At 31.6% G+C, this 21,291-nt stretch overlaps 1 protein-coding gene across 1 annotated transcript; it reads left to right on the top strand.

The window, feature by feature from the left end:
- The first annotated feature begins 5,003 nt into the window (after positions 1 to 5,003).
- LOC132056640 (xyloglucan galactosyltransferase XLT2) lies at positions 5,004 to 6,998 on the top strand. Its single transcript, XM_059448922.1, has one exon. The coding sequence runs from the start codon at positions 5,242 to 5,244 to the stop codon at positions 6,691 to 6,693; it is 1,452 nt and encodes a 483-aa protein (XP_059304905.1). The 5' UTR covers positions 5,004 to 5,241; the 3' UTR covers positions 6,694 to 6,998.
- Positions 6,999 to 21,291: the final 14,293 nt, after the last annotated feature.

Below are 21,291 nucleotides of genomic sequence, written 5' to 3'. Positions count from 1 at the left end.
CCCGGCGAGCTTTATTTACCATGATGAGAACGGGAGTGAATCAATTGATCGTTTCCGTTCTATCTCTCTTTGTCCCTCCCGACCGATACTCGCCAAAAAAATCACAATAGAAAAGAAATCAAAGTGCTTCATAAACGCATATTCTTCATAACTTTGTAGTGTTTCTTTATCCTTGTAAACCTTTTTGGTTCGCAACAAATTCATGTCGTATGGTCACTTATTATTTCACTTGCAAAACTATGTATCCAATGTAACTCAACATCTCCACTGGTTTGTTATCAATGTTGAATCATATTCTCCATGTACGAAGATTGAATATCCAAACCCCTTTTTATTGACCTGGAACTACTTTCGGCATTATTGAACTCGATATCCCAAACCCTTTTAAATGATCTGGAACTACTTTCACCATGATGAAACTCGATTGCATCGATTTCTCTATCCTCCATGCGATACATAAAGGAAACCTACTGAAGAAATCTTTATACTCTTTTTTTTTTAAATTTTTATAAATCTAAATATACCGGACGCCCATTTTTGTATGATACTTTTATACATTGATCACTAACAATGTATTTAATCATCTTGGTTTGGAGCGTGGTATCTATCCAACTTTTATACACTATTCACACCGTTATAGAAATTAATCTACTATAATTCGAATTTGAATTGTACAGGATTCCTTCAATTTTGAAATCTGCATATCTACCTGTAATAGAATAATTCATACATGCTTCAATAAACAAATTTGTCTAAATCAAATCACTTCCATTCTACAGAAACTACATTTATAACACATTTTTACAACTTTTATACACTATTCATACATGATTCACACCATTCTACAGAAACTACATTTATAACACTATTCATACACGATTCACACTATCAAAATATATATTTGTACGTACATTCATACAACTTTCATACACGATTCAAAACATAATGTATTTGGAGTTCAAGTATATTCACCTGATGTGTTCCATCTCCCACTATGTTGTATCATTATTGAATGAATTGTGCTATCCGCCATTGTTAGCAGCATCCTAAATCAATTAGAATTCTTCAACAAATTTACAGCGAAAAAATAGGGGGAAATACCTACTCATATTGTGTATTTTGGTAATTTGTAAGTGTATCGATGTTGACTCATCCGTTTTTTCAATCACAATTGATTCATTGAAAAAAACTACAGAAAACAGGTGCAAAATTGTGCACCGATTTTGAATCTGCTGTACGTATTTTGAACCCTAATCTATCGATGATGAGAATAGAATTTTGGTTTGATTTTCTGGTGTGAATTTTGGTGAAATTGGGGGAGAGAAAGAAGGAAAAAAGAGAGATTTTGGTGTGAAGTTCCGTATTTTTTGGGGAGAAAAGAGATACGGGCGTTTATTTGGGAGGCAAGTTCCTTATTTTTCTTTTTGATTGTACTTGTATAGGGTTTGTAATGTTATATTTTGTAAATAAAAAATTATCGTTACGTTTCGTAAATATTTATTCTTAATATGTATATCTACGTAGTTGGCCCAAGTGATAAACCCCTCATAAAGTAATACCGGCTCTTCCAGCTTTTTGAAAAATTCAAGTCAATCTTATATGATGGCGTTTATCTGTTCAGGAATAAACATGATCATCTAATTTTTCTGAGATCTATACTATAAAGAAAAATTATTGTACCACATAAGGAGAGAAAAAGAAAAAAGGACCGAAAGATTTGATTATAAGGTGGAAAATTATAATATCCCAATTGATTGACTACTCAAACTTTCACTTAATTGTTGGTGGGGTTTTTGTCCTTTTTTTTCAAGTATGGTGTGCTGATGTGCTCTTCTATTTATTCTTGAAGTCTGGTGAAGGGGTTACCACGTTTATCACAAGTTCACTGCAGAAGACACATTTACTCTTACATGTTTACTGTAGCCAAATTATGTCTTGTATTTGCCCTCATTAGTAACTTTTCACCGAAATAAAGTGAAAGTTACTAGTAGTCAACGTAACCTCTACTTTAAAATTTGTGTCTACCTCTTAAGAAAAGAAATTAATAAAATTAACAATGATAACACAGGTCTAAACCATTTTTTGCTCTCCTTAAATATAAAACACTTCATTTGATTAAAACTCAAAGTAGGACCAGTAACTCGTAAGAATAGATTTGACAAAAAAAATTAAAAAGTAATTACTTTTTTTAAAAAAGAAAAAGTCAAATATTTTGAAACAAATTAAATTTGATAAAGTGAGTAATATTCCGCATCGAAGGGAATAATACATAAAAGTGATTAATTAAATTATTTGATTTGTTGTAAACACTTGATAGGTACATAATTACCAAGTAGTGACCAAAAAATGTATTTCACAAAGGGACTTGAAGCCACAAACTGACAAACATAGAGATTCCTAGTCGCTTTAGCATTGATAAGAATGGGGAAGGACCTCGTAAAGTTCATGTAAGTTTGAAATTCTCTTTCAAGTAAAAAGAAGATTATAGATTTTACTAACGAAGTAATAAAAGCAAACGAAGGACAGTTTTAACAGTAGTGCGAAAATTGTCAGCTGAAATTGGAGACCGTAACCAAGCTGATTAATTTGTGCAAGCCAATTGCAGTGACCACATGTACTGCACCGCACAACATTGGTCCACATATGGTAATCATGACATTACACACTACTAATTCCAAATACCTTAATTCTTTAATGAGAAAGTTGTATTGCAGCCTGCTCAAGGTGACACCTTAACACTATTGTTTATTACACAAAAATTACTAACAACCAAATCATTCCAAAACTGAAATTTTATATTAGGACTCGGATTCTTTCGACTGATTGTTTAGTGTTTAGATTATAAGCTGTAACATGGAGTGCTACATCAGTTTGTTTCGATTCATCACATGATTCTTTTTATTTTTTGCACCCAGGTGTCATAAGTATGCTTTATCATTGACCTTATTACATCTGCTTTAATATGCAGATCATGGCTTACATCCATTGAACTACTTTTCATTCACGAGTTGGTGGCAGCTTTAAAACAGCTTTCCCTTTTAAATTTAGAACTTGCAAATCAATTTTAAACTTGCGAAATCTAACATTTATTTGATTGAAATTTAAATCTAACATTTATTTGATTGAAATTTTGTTGAATGGATCAGACAACGGTGGTTTTCTCCTACCTGTCAATCAACATGTTTATGAAATGTCAAGGTAACCTGAGGCCCCAAGACAAATAGACACCGCTTGATTGAAACATTATAATAGTAATGCAAAAACAAGAAAAAACTTATAGCTAGATATAAATCGACGCTAGCGTACACTATGCAATTATTAATTTAACCGATCAAAAGTATTACTCTCTCCGTCTCAATTTATGTATCATCTTTTTATTAGGCACGGAATTTTACAAAGAAAGAAAGACTTTAGAAATTTGTGGTCCAAAACAAATTTTAAATATTTATTTGGCTGTAAATCATATTATAAAGTTAAATTATTTTTAAATATAAAAATGTGATATTCTTTTTTAGACAGATTAAAAAGGAAAGTGTGTCACATAAATAGAGACAGAGGGAGTATTCATTTAATCTAGGGCAGGGTTCAAAGCCTCATCTTAGATATATATGTCTTAAATTGTTGAAAAGTGAAAAAGTCCTATGTCAATAGTTAATAAGATGAGTGGTCTCTTTATATGAACTTGAACAATATTTCCTTTATTAGCTAGTTTTTGAGGTTGAGTTAATGCCAAGATCCATTTGTTTACATAAATTTTCTAGCCTCATTTGTTAAAAAACTCAAGGTTGTAACGAATTGAACCTAATCTCACAAACAATTAACTAAACTACTATTTCTAAGTTCCTTTTGAGTCTTAAAAGAAGAAACATTTATTTAAAAGAATCTCTAACAGAGTCATGTCGTGAATACAAATTAAAAAATGAAAACTCATGAAGAAGAGTTGGAGTAATATACTTGAATTGTGTTTTATGACGGGAAAAAAATCTAAATTCTGTCTTTTAATATGATAGGGTGGTAACAATTTAATCATTTATTCACTTCCTTAAATGTTTGTTGCTGACTAAAGAAGCCTGCAGATACTATATGTACACATAATTTGAGTAAAAAAGTAATGCGTTCAATTAAATTTGTAAAAATCGTACTAAATTTGTCTGATGAAAAAGAAAAAAAAAAAGGGGGGGGGGGACGGCGAGGAAAAAAGTCCACCATCACAAGTACAGGGCCAAGATTGGAGGCCAATTTGGTGCCCAACAAACTGAAAGCTGTTTTACAATCATATGCACACATTGCTTGTGCTTCTTCAAGTCTTCAATTTACGCCCATGATGACAACACATAGAGCAACAGCTGTTTGAGTCATATGCCGTCGCTTTCCTAACAAGAATTTTACAACATGTTACTCCTCTTCCATCTCATGTTAATACAGTAATACGTATATTGGCCTTGTTAGGCAATCAAATAAATGAGCTCCATTAGTCCATCAAAAACAACCTTCAAAATATAAATGTATTAGAGTGTTTCCCTGTCAGTTGTATGAATGTCTGTCATTTCCTTATATAATTTTGAATAATTTTCATTTTATTAGTCAGTTTTAAAAAACCAACTTTTTAATGAAGAAAAAGAAAATCAACAGCGCCTCATAAGCCAATTTAATTTCATGAGTTAAGATTGGTTGTTGATAGGTCAAACGGTCAAATTTATTTTCCATCTCAATTTAATTATCTTAGTTATCCTAAATTTAAAATGTGTACAGCCGTAGTATTGACATGTCGTTTGAATCTTGTGATTTTAAACTGTCATATAAAATGATTGAATTGTTAACTTAGTAACATTAAAATTGGGAGAGAATAGTAATTGCATTTCTGTGTGCGATCTGTGAATGCTGAAAGACCTAAATCTTCGCCTTAACAAAATGAATTTGGAAAAGAAAATAGTTTATTTACTGTATTTATCGAACACAAAGTGACACGCATTTGTATAAGCTAGTACGGCTGGTGTCGGCTGGCATACTAGAATCCCCTAAAGCTATTGTACACATGCCCCTTTGATTAAGCGAGACCACCCACACAACACCAGCATTTGATTAAAAAGCTCTCCCCACCTTTATTATATTCTCTTTTTCTCTCTTATTATCTCCGCCATTCTCGACAGCCGCCACTCACCAACCTCAACGTTCAATTCAGATTCTTGATTTTCCGGCCAAAATTTGCCGGAACAAACCCCTTATTTCCATTCTCATGATATGCTTCCTAATTCCCATAACCCTCCTTCTAAACCCAAAACCCCTGATTTTTCAAATCGAAAAAACTCATTTAACTCTCTTCAACCTTTGTTTTCCTTTCATAATCCTCGTACATGGCTTATTCTCACCATCCTCCTCTTTCAAATCCTTCTCCTCCTCAATATCCGGTCCCACCTCTTCTCCACCTACATCACATCCCATAATACCACTATTACAACCAGAACCGAAGTTGATAAAGTTACTACTAACTTATGTCCTTTAGGTAAAGTCTATGTCTATGACCTTCCCCAGTTATTCAACGATGAGCTAATACAAAATTGCAATGAATTAAACCCCTGGATTTCTCCATGCGAAGCACTGTCAAACGACGGATTTGGCAAGGAAGCTGACAAACTTTCGAATGTTATTCCGACAAGCCTCGTAAACTCGTGGTATTGGACGGACCAATTTGCATTGGAGCTAATTTACCATAACCGAATCTTGAATTACAAATGCAGGACTATGGAGCCGGAATCTGCTACGGCTTTCTACATTCCGTTTTACGCTGGTCTCGCAGTGGGAAAGTATTTATTTAAGAATAATTCAAGTGCAAAAGAGCGTGATCAACATTGCAAGTTGTTGCTGAACTGGGTACAAAATCAAACCTATTGGAAACGAACCAACGGTTGGGATCATTTTATCTCAATGGGTCGTATTTCATGGGATTTCAGGCGATCTAAAGATCAAGATTGGGGTTCAAGTTGTATATACATGCATGGTATGCGTAATATCACACGTCTTCTTATTGAGAAAAACCCTTGGGACTATTTCGACATTGGTGTACCTTATCCCACTGGATTCCACCCTAGTACTGTTAATGACATCACCCAATGGCAGAACTTTGTACGTAACCGTGAAAGAAAGACTCTTTTTTGCTTTGTCGGAGCGACACGTGGGTATTTTAAGAATGATTTCCGGGGTTTATTACTGAATCATTGTTACAGTGAGTCAGACACGTGTCGAGTTTTGGACTGTGCTGGTTCGAAATGCTCTAATGGCACTTCAGAAATTATGGAAACGTTTCTTGATTCGGATTTTTGTTTACAGCCTAGGGGTGATAGTTTTACTAGAAGGTCTATTTTTGATTGCATGGTAGCCGGTTCGATTCCGGTTTTTTTCTGGAAGAGAACGGCTTATTATCAATATGAGTGGTTTTTGCCAGGTGAACCGGAGAGTTACTCGATTTTTATAGACCGGTATGAAGTGAAAAATGGGTCGTCGATTAAAGCGGTTCTTGAAAGTTTCAGTAAAGAAAAGGTGAAGTCGATGAGAGCGAAAGTAATAGCGAATATACCAAATATTGTGTATGCTAAACCTAATGAGGGGATACATGGCATTAAAGATGCATTTGATATTGCTGTTGAGGGTGTGTTGAGGAGGATTAAGAAGCAGCAAAGAGGGTATAAATGGTAATTAAAATTGGGAATTTGAGAAATTAAGGTTTAGGTAGAAAGGTGGAGCAGCTTTGCAGGTGCATGTGTATGGCGGCAGTTATGTTTAGTTACTGTCTTCCTGCAACAGATTGCGCCGTTAATTTGAAAGCAGCTGCAGTTTGGGGCGAAGTTGATTGATATACACTTTTTATGAGTGTTTTATACTCTTTTATGCTGTATTATTATGTAGTATAAGTAGTTTATATGGGTGAATTCTTTTGTTGAGAATGGTATGAGATATATGGGGAGTCATACTTTGAATGCATTTTGACCGCGGTTGCTGTATACTGTACATTCCAAGTTTATCTTTCGTTGGACGAAACTTTGTGCATTTTGAGTGTGTTTTAAATGTGGGTGCATATTGCACACATTTCCTAGATTGGGGTTTATGGTGGTGATCGAGTCTTTGACAATTTATGATTGTCAGTTGCCATAAGTGTGGTACTCTCTCGTCCCAATTTATGTAACACTATTTGACTAGGTAAGATATTTAAGAAAGAAATGAAAGACTTTTGAAACGGTAGTTTAAAACAAGCTTTAGATATTTGTGTTGCTCTAAAAGTAAAAATTTTCTGAATATAAAATAGTAACATTTTTTTTTTGGATAGATTAGAAAAAGTGTAACACATAAATTGAGACAGAAGAAATACCTTAGATTGTGCAGAGTAGATGGTTCCAGAAACAAAACTGAACAACCATGCTTGGGCCCTTTGTGTTTGTGTTGTACAACAGGTGATTGTTCTTTTAAACCTAAAGAGCTAGTGGCTGGTCGAAACGTTAAAAGAAGCATAATGCATTTCTTGTACAGATTTGTATTGGGCCCTTTGTGTTGGAGCCTCATAATAGACACATTTAACTGCTTTCTATTTTCATTGAGGTGGATAGTGTTAATTTATGCTGAGTTGAATGGTAAACAAGGCACCACACTATACCAACCTGCTAGATGTGAACCCGCAACTTTTATAGGACAGAAAAAAAAAAAGTTGAACCAAACTAATACAAAAAAAAAAAAAAATACATAAATAGGATTCACGCACTAATTTAGTGCGTGAAAGGACCAAACTGCAAAAATAACAGTTTGGCCTTTCACGCACAAAATTTGTGCGTGAATGAGGCTCTGATATTTGCCCTCTTTCCTTGCACCATCTTCAACCATTCCCTTCATTTTCTTCTTCTTATTAATTAGTTTTTTTTTTTTTTATTTTTTTTTTTTTATGGTGAACCTTTTATTCTTTTTTAATTCTTCTTTTTGTTTTCCTGTTATTATTATCGTTGGATCTTGGTCTATCTAATCTTTATTTGATTTATCTTCTCTCGTTTCACTGTGTATAGTTCATTTTGGGGTCCGGAACCAAAATGACTCAATAAAAAATCAAGTGAACCAAAATACCCCAATAAAAAAAAAGTTACGGAGACGGAGCTGTTAACTGCTTTAGCGCAGTATTTTACTACGCTAAAGATTTTTTCAAACAAAACTTACTTCGGGCACCTTTTCAACCCCTAAAACGACTATCCGAACGTCTATGTATCCTTGATGTATTGGGCCTACATTATTGTACGCAGAAAAAATATCAGGTTCTATATAAAATATTGACGTTTCGGAGTCTTAACACGCGACTAATCGTTGGTCAAAATATGAAGAAAAAAAAACACTAAGTTTTTTCAAACAAAACTTACTTCGGGCACCTTTTCAACCCCTAAAATGACTATCCGAATGTCTATGTATCCTTGATGTATTGGGCCTACATTATTGTACGCGAAAAAAATATCGGGTTCTATATAAAATATTGACGTTTCGGAGCCTTGACACACGACTAATCGTTGGTCAAAGTATGGAAAAAAACTAAGTTTTTTTCAAACAAAACTTATTTCGGCACCTTTTCAACCCCTAAAATGACTATCCGAACGTCTATGTATCCTTGATGTATTGGGTCTACATTATTGTACGCAGAAAAAAATATCAGGTTCTATATAAAATATTAACGTTTCGGAGTCTTGACACACGACTAATCGTTGGTTAAAGTATGAAAAAAACACTAAGTATTTTCAAAAAAAAAAAAAAAAGTTTACCAAATTTTTTTTTCTTCAGTGCTAGCTATAGCGAAAAATCGCGCTATGAAAAAAAAAAATCTTTAGCGTAGTAAAATATCCGCGCTAAAGCGATTAGGCTTAAAAGCCGTCTTCGTAACTTTTTTTTTTTTATTGGGGTATTTTGTTCACTTGATTTTTTATTGAGTCATTTTGGTTCCCACCCCAAAATGAACTATACACAAGAAACAGAGAAAGATAAATCAAACAAGATTAGATAGCAAGATCCTACAGAATAATAACGGAAAACAAAAAGAAGAATTAAAAAAATAATAAAAGGTTCACCATAAAAAATAAAAATAAAAATAAAAAAACTAATTAATAAGAAGAAGAAAATGAAGGGAATGGTTGAAGATGGTGCAAGTGGGCAAATATCAGAGCCTCATTCACGCACAAATTTTGTGCGTGAAAGGCCAAACCGTTATTTTGCGGTTGTTCTTTCACGCACTAAATTAGTGCGTGAATCCTATTTATGTATTTTTATTTTTTTTTGTATTAGTTTGGTTCAACTTTTTTTTTTCTGTCCTACAAAAGTCGCGGGTTCGCTAGACGTCGATGCGCGCATCTTGAAAATTCTTAAAATCTGACAACCCAAACCTTTGTGCCTCTCACCTAACATTCGTTCTTTTCTGTCAAAAAATGGGGCCAATTAAAGGGAAAATGAGCAGTTAGTTGTAAAATGTACTAAAAAGTTGATTAAAAAATTAAGATTTCCAGTTCAAAATTCAAAACCTGTGAAAAGATGGAAAAAAATAAGCAAAGGCTCTTAGCATATTCACTTTACAACTAATATTATTCAAATAGGTAAGTGATTTGAATTATTTGTTACAAGACACTTTAATTAAGTTTTTAATTTTGTTTAACTAAAATGTAAAAGAGAAAATCACAAAGTAGAGAGAAGGAGCATGCTTATGACGCTTTCGTCATATAGTATGTTTTATCAACATTAACCGTGCTTAAGCTATTTTCTGTACTACTGGGAGAACTTGGTACGTAAATGTAGATGTGTAGTAAGAGTATTTTTGTACTAAAAAGATCTGGGGATAAAAAAAATTGTGCTTCCACTTATAGAAAGAAAGTACTTGTAATAAGAGTATTTCTCTACTAAAGAAACTACTTTTATATAGAACTTGCTTCTTCTTACCTCATATTATTGCCCACAACGAAAAATTAACTTTTATTACTACTCAAATACTTTTTTTTTCCTTCTAAAAACTTGACTAAACATCTTAATTCTCTAACATAAGTACTTTTTTAAAAATAAGTCCCGTCTTACTAAACGCTTTGATTAAATATGTTATCAGATGTGTATTTAGGTGGAGGGTGTGGACAAGGCCGGCCGAAGGGTCAAGCGGCCAAAGTCACCGCTTTAGGCCCCAAGTATTAAAAGGCCCCTAAAATTTTATTTCCTCTATTATTTTTATAGATATTTTATTATATGATCGTTATTAAAATCAGGTTTAGGCTGATTTATACTTAGGGACTCTTATCCTTTTATACACATTGTACCAAGTCATATTTTTCCACTTCAAAATAAATTTGAGTTGTTTAAAATGTATGAAACTATTTTGACATGTTCATATATATAATTTTTTAATTTCAAATAAGTATATGCTTATCAAATTGATTATTTCTACAGATAAACCTTGTACATAGAATTTGAAGTTTGAAAAAAAAATGGGGAATACTTTAAATTCTCTATTTCAAGTTTCCTCCCACAACTTTTTATTTTTTTCAGGTGAAATTTATGTTTAAACACAGCTTCAACTTTCAAATACTTTTATGAACTACAACTTCAAATATTCGTTTTTAGAACTTCAACCACATATTGTCCAAATGTCTCCTTAGTGGCAGAAATTTGAGATAATTAGACAATTAGAATTTCAAAAAGCATTGTTTTAGCCTTGAATATTTTTTAAAATATTGTTAAATTTGGATTAGCAGAGTTAGCGGATACCTCCATTGATGGAAGCTTAGGCAGTCAGTGATGATCAATGTGATGTGCAAGTTGGTCAAATAGCTTATGTTACAAAATTATAAATTTGTTAGATACATTTTAGGCCTCTTATTTATATCTAGCTTCAGGCCACATAACTAGTTGAGCCGCCCCTGGGTGTGGATTCATGCACGTGAATCATGTTCCTCTCCCAAGACCTGTATAATAATGCCTATATTTCTTCAGAGCTACTTAAATATACCAAGCTCAAAGAGTCATGGTGTGCAATGACTATTAGGTGCACCTTCACAACTGAAGTTGGTGGTTCAAATCTCATGTATGTTTTGTTATTTTTTTTTCTCTAAAATTAAGCTAGAGTTTCAAATCTTGCATCTTTCTTGTTACTTTTTATCCTTTTTTTTTTTTTTTTTTTTTTTAAGAATTGGTCCACCCATGAGGATGAGCAGGTCTGGGGTCCCGTCTTACTGACAAGCGCAAAACACAATATAAATTAAGCGCTTCGCTAGTCAAAGATAGTATAGTTTAAGATCGTCTCCATAGGGATTGGTACAAATAATTACTCAAACGGAACCTTGCTCAGTATTATTCGGGAAATAAAAATTTGAGTTTGTTGTGGCTATAAACGACGATTATCGACTACAACGTAATTAAAGACAATTGACGACGAAAGCAAGTTACTATTAATATGAGAAGTAAGGGTAGTAGACAAGACAGATGCAAGATTTTAGCAATTAGCTTCGATTCGTTTTATCATTCTCCTCTAAATTTTATTGAGTCTCTTGAATTCAATAAGTAATTAGTTTACTCTAGAATCTGATAAACATCTTCCGATTATTTATACAGATTTCACAAATTAAACTAATGCTAGCCCTGAGAATGTTCAAAAATTATGGATAGAAATAGATCTTCAGACGACTTCTCACGAATATCGTCAGCTTATAACCCAAGATAAATTATTCAAGAGTGTCTTCCGATTACCTAATAAAATCATTCAATCATGAGCTAAATCAGATTTATATTAAGATAATTCATAAAACACTTTCTCTTCCGATTAAAGCATCCAAAAATATCTCAATAATCAAATAAAACTACTATCCATGAATTAAAGACTGATGAAAAGCCTGTGAACATATGCAAGAAACATTAAGGGTTTAGTCTCAAGGAAAACGTCTCTCGAATATTTTCCTTTCTTGGTTCAACCAATAATTCAAGAAGCTCTTTCGATTACTTAAAAGAATCACCAATTAAAACCAAACAAAATAATGCGAAGATATTCACCAAACTATTCATCTTTCGATTAAATAAAATAGTAAATAACTCTGTAATTCAATTCAAAACTTATGTTAACGAATTCAAGCAATAAAACAAGAATCGAATCCAAAAACGTCAATCATTACATCATGTCTGTCAAAACCCCATAAGAAACTACTCCATAATAGAATAAAAGAACATAGTAGAAATAGAAGTAGAAAACATTACAATCGACAATTGATCCAAACTTCCGTATTGAATCGAATCGTGATGAAAAGTAACGAATTCGGCCGTCCAATCCTCTTCTACGCACCTCCAATGCCTCCTAGGTCAGAAGTCCCTTCAAAAATGTGTTTAGAGAGTATTTATAGGTGTAGGAAAATCCCAGCCGAAATTAACCTTGTCCAAATAAAATAGGAAAAATTGGCTAATTCAGTCCGGATGCGTTATTGAGAGCGTCACCCCCTCCCCATCGTGACCTGCCTTTTTGCTTTTAAACTTTGAGGGAATTAGGTCTCCTTGGTGTTGCCACATAGACATAATATCCAAATATAGCTTCGTCCACTGAATTCCATGAGACACAATCAAACTGTTCCTTTGATGGCCAAACATTTTGCTTAACGATGCCACATAGACAAGTTTTATGTGTCCTCCATTTTATTTTACTCCTTGTCCTGCTCCAAAATTAATTTCTTCACCGTTGTATTTTGGATTGCTTTTTTTCCAATTATAAGTTGACGTCTTTTTGTTCAATTTTTGCTCCAAAGTTTTTTATTTTTGCGACACTTTATTCCTACACAATAAAACACACGCAATAAATATAAAATAATCATATTCAAGCTCAAATGCGATTAAAGTGTAGTGAATAAGAGACAAAGTATAGCTAAAAACTCGTGTTTATGGTCACTCATCACTTAAATTTCACTTAAGTTTTTTTTTTTCTTCTTTCTATTTCCGTTTGATTTATTCTTTCGAAATTCTCAATAGTCAGACATATTGAAATCACCATCCTACTTTTGTCACCGTAAAACAAACATCTATATTAAAATTGATAGCGGTAGAGGATGTAACATATAGGTAACGGGTTTAATTGATCCCCATATAAAATTTTGACAAAGCGTAGATTGGTTAATTATATTATAAAAAATAAATTAATTTGAACCTATAATTTCAAAAGTATAATTTTGTGTATTCTCTCGATTCTTTTTTTCTAAACTTTCTCCAAGATTCGAGGGCCGTTAATAGTGTTTTTCTCGAACGTAAGATGATTTGGAAGTCCTTGTGATGTATTTCATTGTCAAGAACGTCAAGCAGCACTTCAATATTTCGGATTGATATTGAGGAAGATCGCCTCTTGATCAACTTCATGTTTTAAGAAAGACAAACAATATTTGATGACTTCATTTCTTTTTAAATACAAACAATTTATGGGATATTCGAGATGTCTTTTCAAGGGAATATGTATCCCTTATATAGGGTCGAGCTAGAATTTAGGTTAGACTAGCCTCTTAGAAACCCGAATGTATATTTGGCTTATCTTTTAGAGGTTCGACTTAAAATCATATAATTTTTTGATGTCCACGATATTGAGTTCATGTTACGAACTTAAAAATTTAACTACTGAAAATCTTGAATTCATTTCTTTGTAAGAGTGCATCCATCTTCTTGATATCCTAGATTCCGGAAGGTTATTATGAAGTCTCTTTTTCTAACAAAGGTTTCTCATTTCCATCCAAATTTAATATTTATGTGTCAACCGACATGATTCAACTACCGATACTTAGGTCTCGTTTCTCAGCTATCATGTGAAACACGCAATCCAAACTTAACGAGGATCGGACCGACAGCCAAATAGGCAGGTTGCATATAAAGGATCCAAAATCGATGTCAAGACGCTAAGGTAATGTTTATGTCATGGCTTACTATTTAAATTTTCAATATGCGATCAGATTCATGAAGCTTCATATAGTATGCATCACTGGCTCACACTCTTTGGTTATTTAAGCTTGAAGAAAGTAAAAGGAAATATGCCTCTTTTAGTCTTTTACTACTTTATATGAAGAAAAGAAAAATAGCCCGAAAATCGTAAAGAGTTGCAATTCTTTGTGGGTCATTGGACTTATGCCGATGCTGATATTTAATTTATATCTCTCATAACAAATAATAGCAATTTATTTGCAAGGTATAAGTTTATATTTTTAAATCATAATATTCTACAAGTTATGCGGCTTCTTTAAAGAAATTATGATCCGCTAGACATAAAATAGATTGTTAAGGGCAAAAAATAAAGACCAACCCATTTAAAGGGCAAAATTAAAGACCTTTCCATTTGCTTTTGTTTGCGCGGATTGCCCTTCATTTGGGGTGGTCTTTAATTTTTGTCCTTCAAATTGGTGGTCTTTAAGTTTTGCCCTTCGCTTAATACCTCGAGATTGTGGCTTTGAACCCCAGCTCAAAAAAAAAAAAAAAAAAGACGCAAGGTTGAAGTTGCAAAATTCTGCCTTAATGCAAAATTAGGATCATGCAAATTCTGTCTTAAATCTGCCCATGAAGGCAGAATTTGCATGAGCAGAAATTTGCAAATTCTGTCCATGTACAAAATTTGTATCAAATTCTGCCTTAAGCCAGAATTTCTGCCTGAAAGGCAAAAGTTAAAGACCACCATTTTGAGCAGAAAAAATTAAAGACCACCCCCAGCGAAGGGCAATCCTACAAATTGCCCGTCCATTTGAAGGGGAAAACGTGCTATTTCTTCTTTCTTTGTGCTTATGGCAATTTTTCCTTTTTGTTTCAGGGCCCCACTTACTATTTAGGAAAAGTCAAACAAATATAACTTTTTAAATAGTAATTAAAAAGATTACAACTACTTTCTAAAAATTACATAAATACAACTTATTCAAAATTTTAAATTTTTTAATTACAAAAATACAACCTTTTACATTCCTAAAATATCAATAATACTTTAAGTTTAGGAGTTACTACCATTAAAGTATATCCACTTTTTACTTTCTCTTTCTTTCAAAATCATCCCCCCCCCCCCCCCGCCCCCCAAAAAAATCTCACTAATTTTTCAAAAAAAAAAAAATCAATTTTTTTTTTCTTTCATTTGCTCTTTATTCTTCTTTTTTTATTTCCACTTGATGACTGATGCAATTATTTTTTTGTGACTAAAAGAAATAATTTGAATATATTAATCTATATTATACTAAAAGTACGAAGAGTCTTAGAAATATTGATTGAACTTTTTGCCCTTCATTAAAAGACTCCACAATAGACAAGATTGTCATTTACCATTTTCATAAACACTAATAATATATATATATATTGGAAAAGTAAAAAATTCACTGTTATTTTTGGTATATTTAGGTTAAATGAATTTGTTCCTTATTTGATTTTGGCAAAGTAATAGCTTCTTTCTATTAGTTAAAAAAGGTGCATATAGCGTAACTTTCATTAGATTTTTACTAATGACTAATAGGAATTCAGATCTAATTATAAGTCTTTTAATAATGAAGTTTACCATACCATGGGAACCAAATTTATACGCACAGTTGCACGAGTAAGCAAACATTTTTAAATATTCTATAATAAATATGCTTAGTTTTATTAAAGAAAGTCCTTATTCCCTTTCATTTCATTCCAAATTTGGAGACTTGAAGAAGTCCTGTATAAGCGTATTCTAATTAAATTTGGAGACCTGAAGAAGAAGAAGAAGAAGAAGAAGAAGAAGAAGAAGAAGAAGAAGCCGGCTATATAAGCGTATCCAGAGAAATTTAGGTTTGTCTGATTTATTTTATAGTTTGTTTTGGTTTGATTTAGGTTTAACTTCTTATTTTTGCTTATTCATTGTAGGACTTCCAATTATAAAACTCCGCTTCGTTAAATTTCTTGCTTATGCTCTCCTTGCTTTTACTAGCAATCTAAATGGTCAAGTATGTCTTTAATCATTCAAAGTTTTGAGATTTTTTTGCTTATGACGTGGTTTCTCATTTATAATATATGAATCACAATTGGTTTTTCAGAGGAGGAATGAGAAGGCGCTTTTCAATGGTTAATATCTTTAAGTGTCACAAACGAACAAAGCCGTGTACTTTTGAGTTATTAAGATGGGGTCGAATTGTAGAACTTTCAGATTCTAATAGATATATAGACGAATAGAGTTTGAGATAACTAAATACATCGAAATGGAATTATAGTTTAATTATTTTCTTTATATTTATTTAGGAATAAATATTTAATTATTTTCTAATATTTAGGACTTCAAAACTGCTATTTTTAAAGGTAATTGGACTTGTAATAATCAAGTAAATTGGGGCTTTATATTGAAATTGAACATGATGTTTCTTAATTTTGTTTAGTTGACGAAATAGACAAAAGAAGTTAATTTCATCGTGATTTTTGATGCAAAGAACAAATCATGTTACAAAACAAATAATGTTATTCATTGTATGTTTATGAATTGTTATTTTTCCCAAATCATTCTGTAGATTTGAGGATGAAAAAGTCAGAAGTACTCATTTAACGTGGTGACTTTCTTCTTCTTTGGCTAATGCAGTTTGTGCCTGAATGAACAACAATATTGGTATGTTTTAGATTCTAAGTTATTTTTATAAGATTTCCAGTTATAGATATTTTTCTTTTGTTGTATTATATTAACACATAAAATACCAATTTTTGTTGTCCCAACTTTTTTATGTTATAGGTAAGATGATAAGTGAGTTCAAACCACTCTAATAGCCTGTTTGGTCAAGCCTTTGGGAGGTCAAAAGTGTATATTTTTTAACCAAAAAGTACTTATTTTAAAAAAGTGAGGCATTTGATTGAGATTTTGGGAGAAAACAAATTGTTTTTCAGAAGCTGAAAAGGTAATTTTTCCCAAATTTGCATCAACATAATAATATTTATTCATCATTTAAACATATATTGCATTTATTTTAAAGTCAATTTTTGTTTTCCAATAATTTATGTATATATTTATTGTTTGACGCGATACAGTTGCACGTACACTAAACTAGACAAAATTCTCATTTACTATTTTCCTTAAATTATTAAGTATTTAATAATGCACAAAGTACTCATAATTGTTCGAGGAATTTTTCTCTTCAAGAAGTCTATTTTCGTTACAAAAGGAAAATAAGTTCGATCCTATTCGATTGTTGCATATTTGTAGGTACTTTTATTAACTCGATTGCTGCATGTTAAGATCTTTCCCCTTAGAGCTTCCATTAATGCTTAATAAAACAAAAAAGGTAAATTATAGAAGAATTCTAGAACTCCTACTAATACTTATTATTTTAGAGTTTATTAAAAAATGTATTTCCCCTTAGAACCTCCATTAATGCTTAATAATTTGGAATAAAATAAAAATTCCTACTAAAACTTATTATTTTAGAAGTTAAGAAAAAGACATGCGAGAAAACACCGGGACAATAATTTTTTGGAGACACAAAATAGTACTTTAATGTTGAAAGTGCGTAGAATGGAATTAAAATTTTATCCACTTTGAATTTTCGTAACCATCCCCACAAGCATATACATGCCAAGTTAATATATAGCAATTGATTTCAACTTAAAATTTCATGTTAAAATAAAAACTTCAATAAAAATCTGCCATTACTTTTGGTAGAATGCCTTAATTTTTGGCAAAAGAAAACTGCCTCATTTTTTTACGAAAGAAAATTCGTTGTCGGGATCCGAATAACTTTCCAACTCAAATTGAACGTGTGTAGTTGTGTACCATGATAAACTGATTGTGTGTTTTTGTTTGCAATTTTATATAGGGGCAAGTGAAACTAAATCAGATTGGTGCAGAGCCAACTGTGTGATGTGGATGATGATGTTACTTTCGTAGAAAACCCAATTCATGAAAGGCTGGACAAATTTGTTTTTTTTTTCTTTTTCTTTTTTTAAACTTATATGAAATAGTTTTGGCTAGGATTTTAGGTTGAAGGTATCTGTCGTCGTTTTATTTTTTGTTATGCATATTGACCTTACACTTTTTATGTTCATACAATTATTATATATTTGCGTGTATGTCTAGAGTTATGATGTTTATTTTCTTCATTTATATTGTTGTTATACGTGAATTTAGTCTTAAAAATTATATATTTGCTACTTCATGATTTTCTAATTATTATCATGCCGTGATTTAATTAACTAAGTCAATTTTTATTGTCCAATAATCTATGTATATGTTTATTGTTTGACACGATACACCACGTGCAACGCACGTACACTAAACTAGTATTAAGAAAAGTACATGAATAGATATGGTATATGGAAATATGGTATAAGAAAAGTACATGAAAATATACCTAAAAAATATATGGTATATTCAAATTGTTAATTTAATTAAAAAGATAATAACAAAATATTTGATAGCACGTTAAGGTATTATTTGTGCTTTTCGTCTTGTGTTAGATAATTGGTTGTGTTATTTTTGTTTAACGGAGGGAGTATCTAAGTAAGTTGAACACACATACACACACAGATATAGTATACGGTATAAACATGCTTCATCATAAAAATGTATATAATATAATATACACATATAAACAGTATATTCGATATATTAGTGCAAATGTAAAAGTGAAAATTAATTACATATGTATATTAAATATACTGTATTATATGTATAAACAATATATATACGATATACTATTCTAAGTATAAATTATGTATTAATTGTATATATCAAATATACATCATTAATATATCATTTTTAGAAAGACTATCATATATGATTTTAGCAGAAGATTTTTAGTGGTGATCATTATAATATCTACTTTGTTTCCACACAACAAAAAAATGTAAAACAAAAAAATTTCCTAATGAGAAACTAAAATCACTAATATACGGTATAAGTACACTTCATACTAAAAATGTATATAGTATAATATACACATATAAACAATATACCTAGTGCAAATGTAAAAGTGAAAATTAAGTGTGTGCGTGTGTGTGTTATTCTAAGTGTAAATTATGTATTAATTGTATATCAAGTATATATCATTTTTAAAAAGACTATCAAATATGATTTTAGCAGAAGATTTTCATCATTGGTGGTCATCATAATATCTAATTTGTTTCCACACCAAAAAAAAAAAAAGTAAAACAAAAAAGCTTCTTGATGAAAAACATTATTCATATATGGAAACAATGCCTTTTTTCTATTTATGATTAGCGAATCTTCATAAATCACCTTATAACTGATAAAGACATAAAAAATGAATTAGCTTAAATTTAGGGATTTTTTGATAATGTGAATTTCTTGATTTCGAGAGAGAGAATAGGTTCATTTTTAGTATATCAAATGTAATAATGAAATTGGTTGTAGATTATGTAATAATTTACTCATTTGCTAGTATTTATGTAACTTGACCTTCCCCTACTATTTATTGGTCATTGAAAACAATCCAAACAAAAAAAAAGGGGCCTTATGGAGATTTTTACTTAAATAATGTGGTCATTTTTGCCCCTATTTTGTGCTGGTCTTTAATTTTTTCCTTCAAATGAGCTGGTCTTTAGCTCCCGTTTGGCCATAGATTTTGGGAGCATATTTTGAAAATTTTTGTTTGGCCATAAAATTTTGACAGACTTTGAAAATAAATCTTCAAATCCCAAATTCTGGCTCAAACCTGTTTTTGGGCCAAGATCTATGAAAGCCTTTTCAAAACTTTTAAAAACTGCCCCAAACTTTTGTATTTTATAAAAAAGGCCCATTTATTTATGACCCAATTAATTATGTCTACCATGTTCCTCCATGAACACCAAAGTGGTGACTGGAATATTCACTGAATATGAACATGATGATATGGTTGTTGATGAAACTGACGAAAAATCGACTCAGAGTAAAAATGTTGATTCGTCTTCTCGGTCATCTTACGGGTAACACTGATCTGTAAAACATGTGAATGAGTCTCTAGACAACGGTGCTGATGTAAGAATTCTTCTTTCCAATGATTTTGATGATTGGCAAAATTTAAGTATAGTTGCTAGCATCTGTGGTGATTTACTTGGAAATATTGTTTTGTTGGATTATTTTTAGAGTGACATGTTTCGATGGCCAGATAGTGTTGTCCCTGCTGTAGTCTCTTAGAGAAAGCTGCACACGAGGCCCTCTCATCTGATTTTCAGAAGTACAATCAGAAGAATCGTTCAATCTTAATGTTTGTACCCTTTTTAGGGGGTGGGGATGAGCCAATGAGTTTATTAATCTTTTTATTTTTATTTTTTCTATATAGGTATGTTCTACCTTCTAATTGTTCAATTTTTCTATGTTGTAAATTCGTTGCCAGAACACCTGACTCTTAGCACGCCGTCTTCTGAAAGGAGAGTTGGACATCTAATCTGGAAATGCATGCTCGTCGTGAAGAGATTGTTCGTACAATATGGAAAGATTATATTAAAGAATAGCTAGTTACTACAATTTTTTTTTCTTGTGTTGATACTTAATTTTTGACCTCCCGTAATTTATTTTAATTACTCAGAGTCCTTCGATGATAAACAAAGTGAACCATGCATTTTTTAAGGTCAAAATGATTTTATAAAATTATTTAGATAAGTATTTTACCATTCTTATATGATAAAATAATTTCTATAATGTTATAAATCATTTAGGAATTAATTGGCACATTTTATAACAATTATGGGTTATTTGCTAGATTTAACCCAAGAGAAAAGCAATTTTAAATAATTATTTATTTGATTATTTAAATTGCCAAAATTAATTAGCAATATAGTTTATTTCATTCAGTCCAAGGAATTTGATTAATTAAAAGAATTGACCATTTTACCCCTCAATCCTCAATTCTGCATACTCAATGTGCATGTGCATAATTTGTTAGAATTAATCATAATTATTTCTAGTGTTTAATTATGATAATCATTTGTTTAAATCAATTAAGGTCATTAGTGTAATTTAACTTTAATTGGCTAATTAGGCTAAATATGGCCATAATTGAAATAATCAGTTAGATTTAAAATCAATTAAGGCTGTATTTACAAATTAAGCCCATTTACATAATTGGCAGCATTTTAAATTAACAGGTTAATGACGTCCTAATTAAAATACTATGGTCAATAATCAATAATTTTAATTTTGGTCCATTTGTTAAAATACCCGTTCTGCCCTTCATACACGTATATACGTTAAATATACATATAGGCATACACAATATAAAGGGGCCTGTCCATTTCTTTTAAAATCCGGACCGAGTCCAGCCCAAATGAGCGTGACCCAACCCAAGTTCTTTTCAGTTAAGGGGTAATACCCCTTTAATG

The sequence above is a fragment of the Lycium ferocissimum genome, chromosome 5 (genome assembly GCF_029784015.1).
Source record: "Lycium ferocissimum isolate CSIRO_LF1 chromosome 5, AGI_CSIRO_Lferr_CH_V1, whole genome shotgun sequence".
In the NCBI taxonomy this organism is placed as follows: domain Eukaryota; kingdom Viridiplantae; phylum Streptophyta; class Magnoliopsida; order Solanales; family Solanaceae; genus Lycium; species Lycium ferocissimum.
Note: the sequence above shows the minus strand (reverse complement) of the source record. Positions and strands in the feature narration are given on the sequence as shown.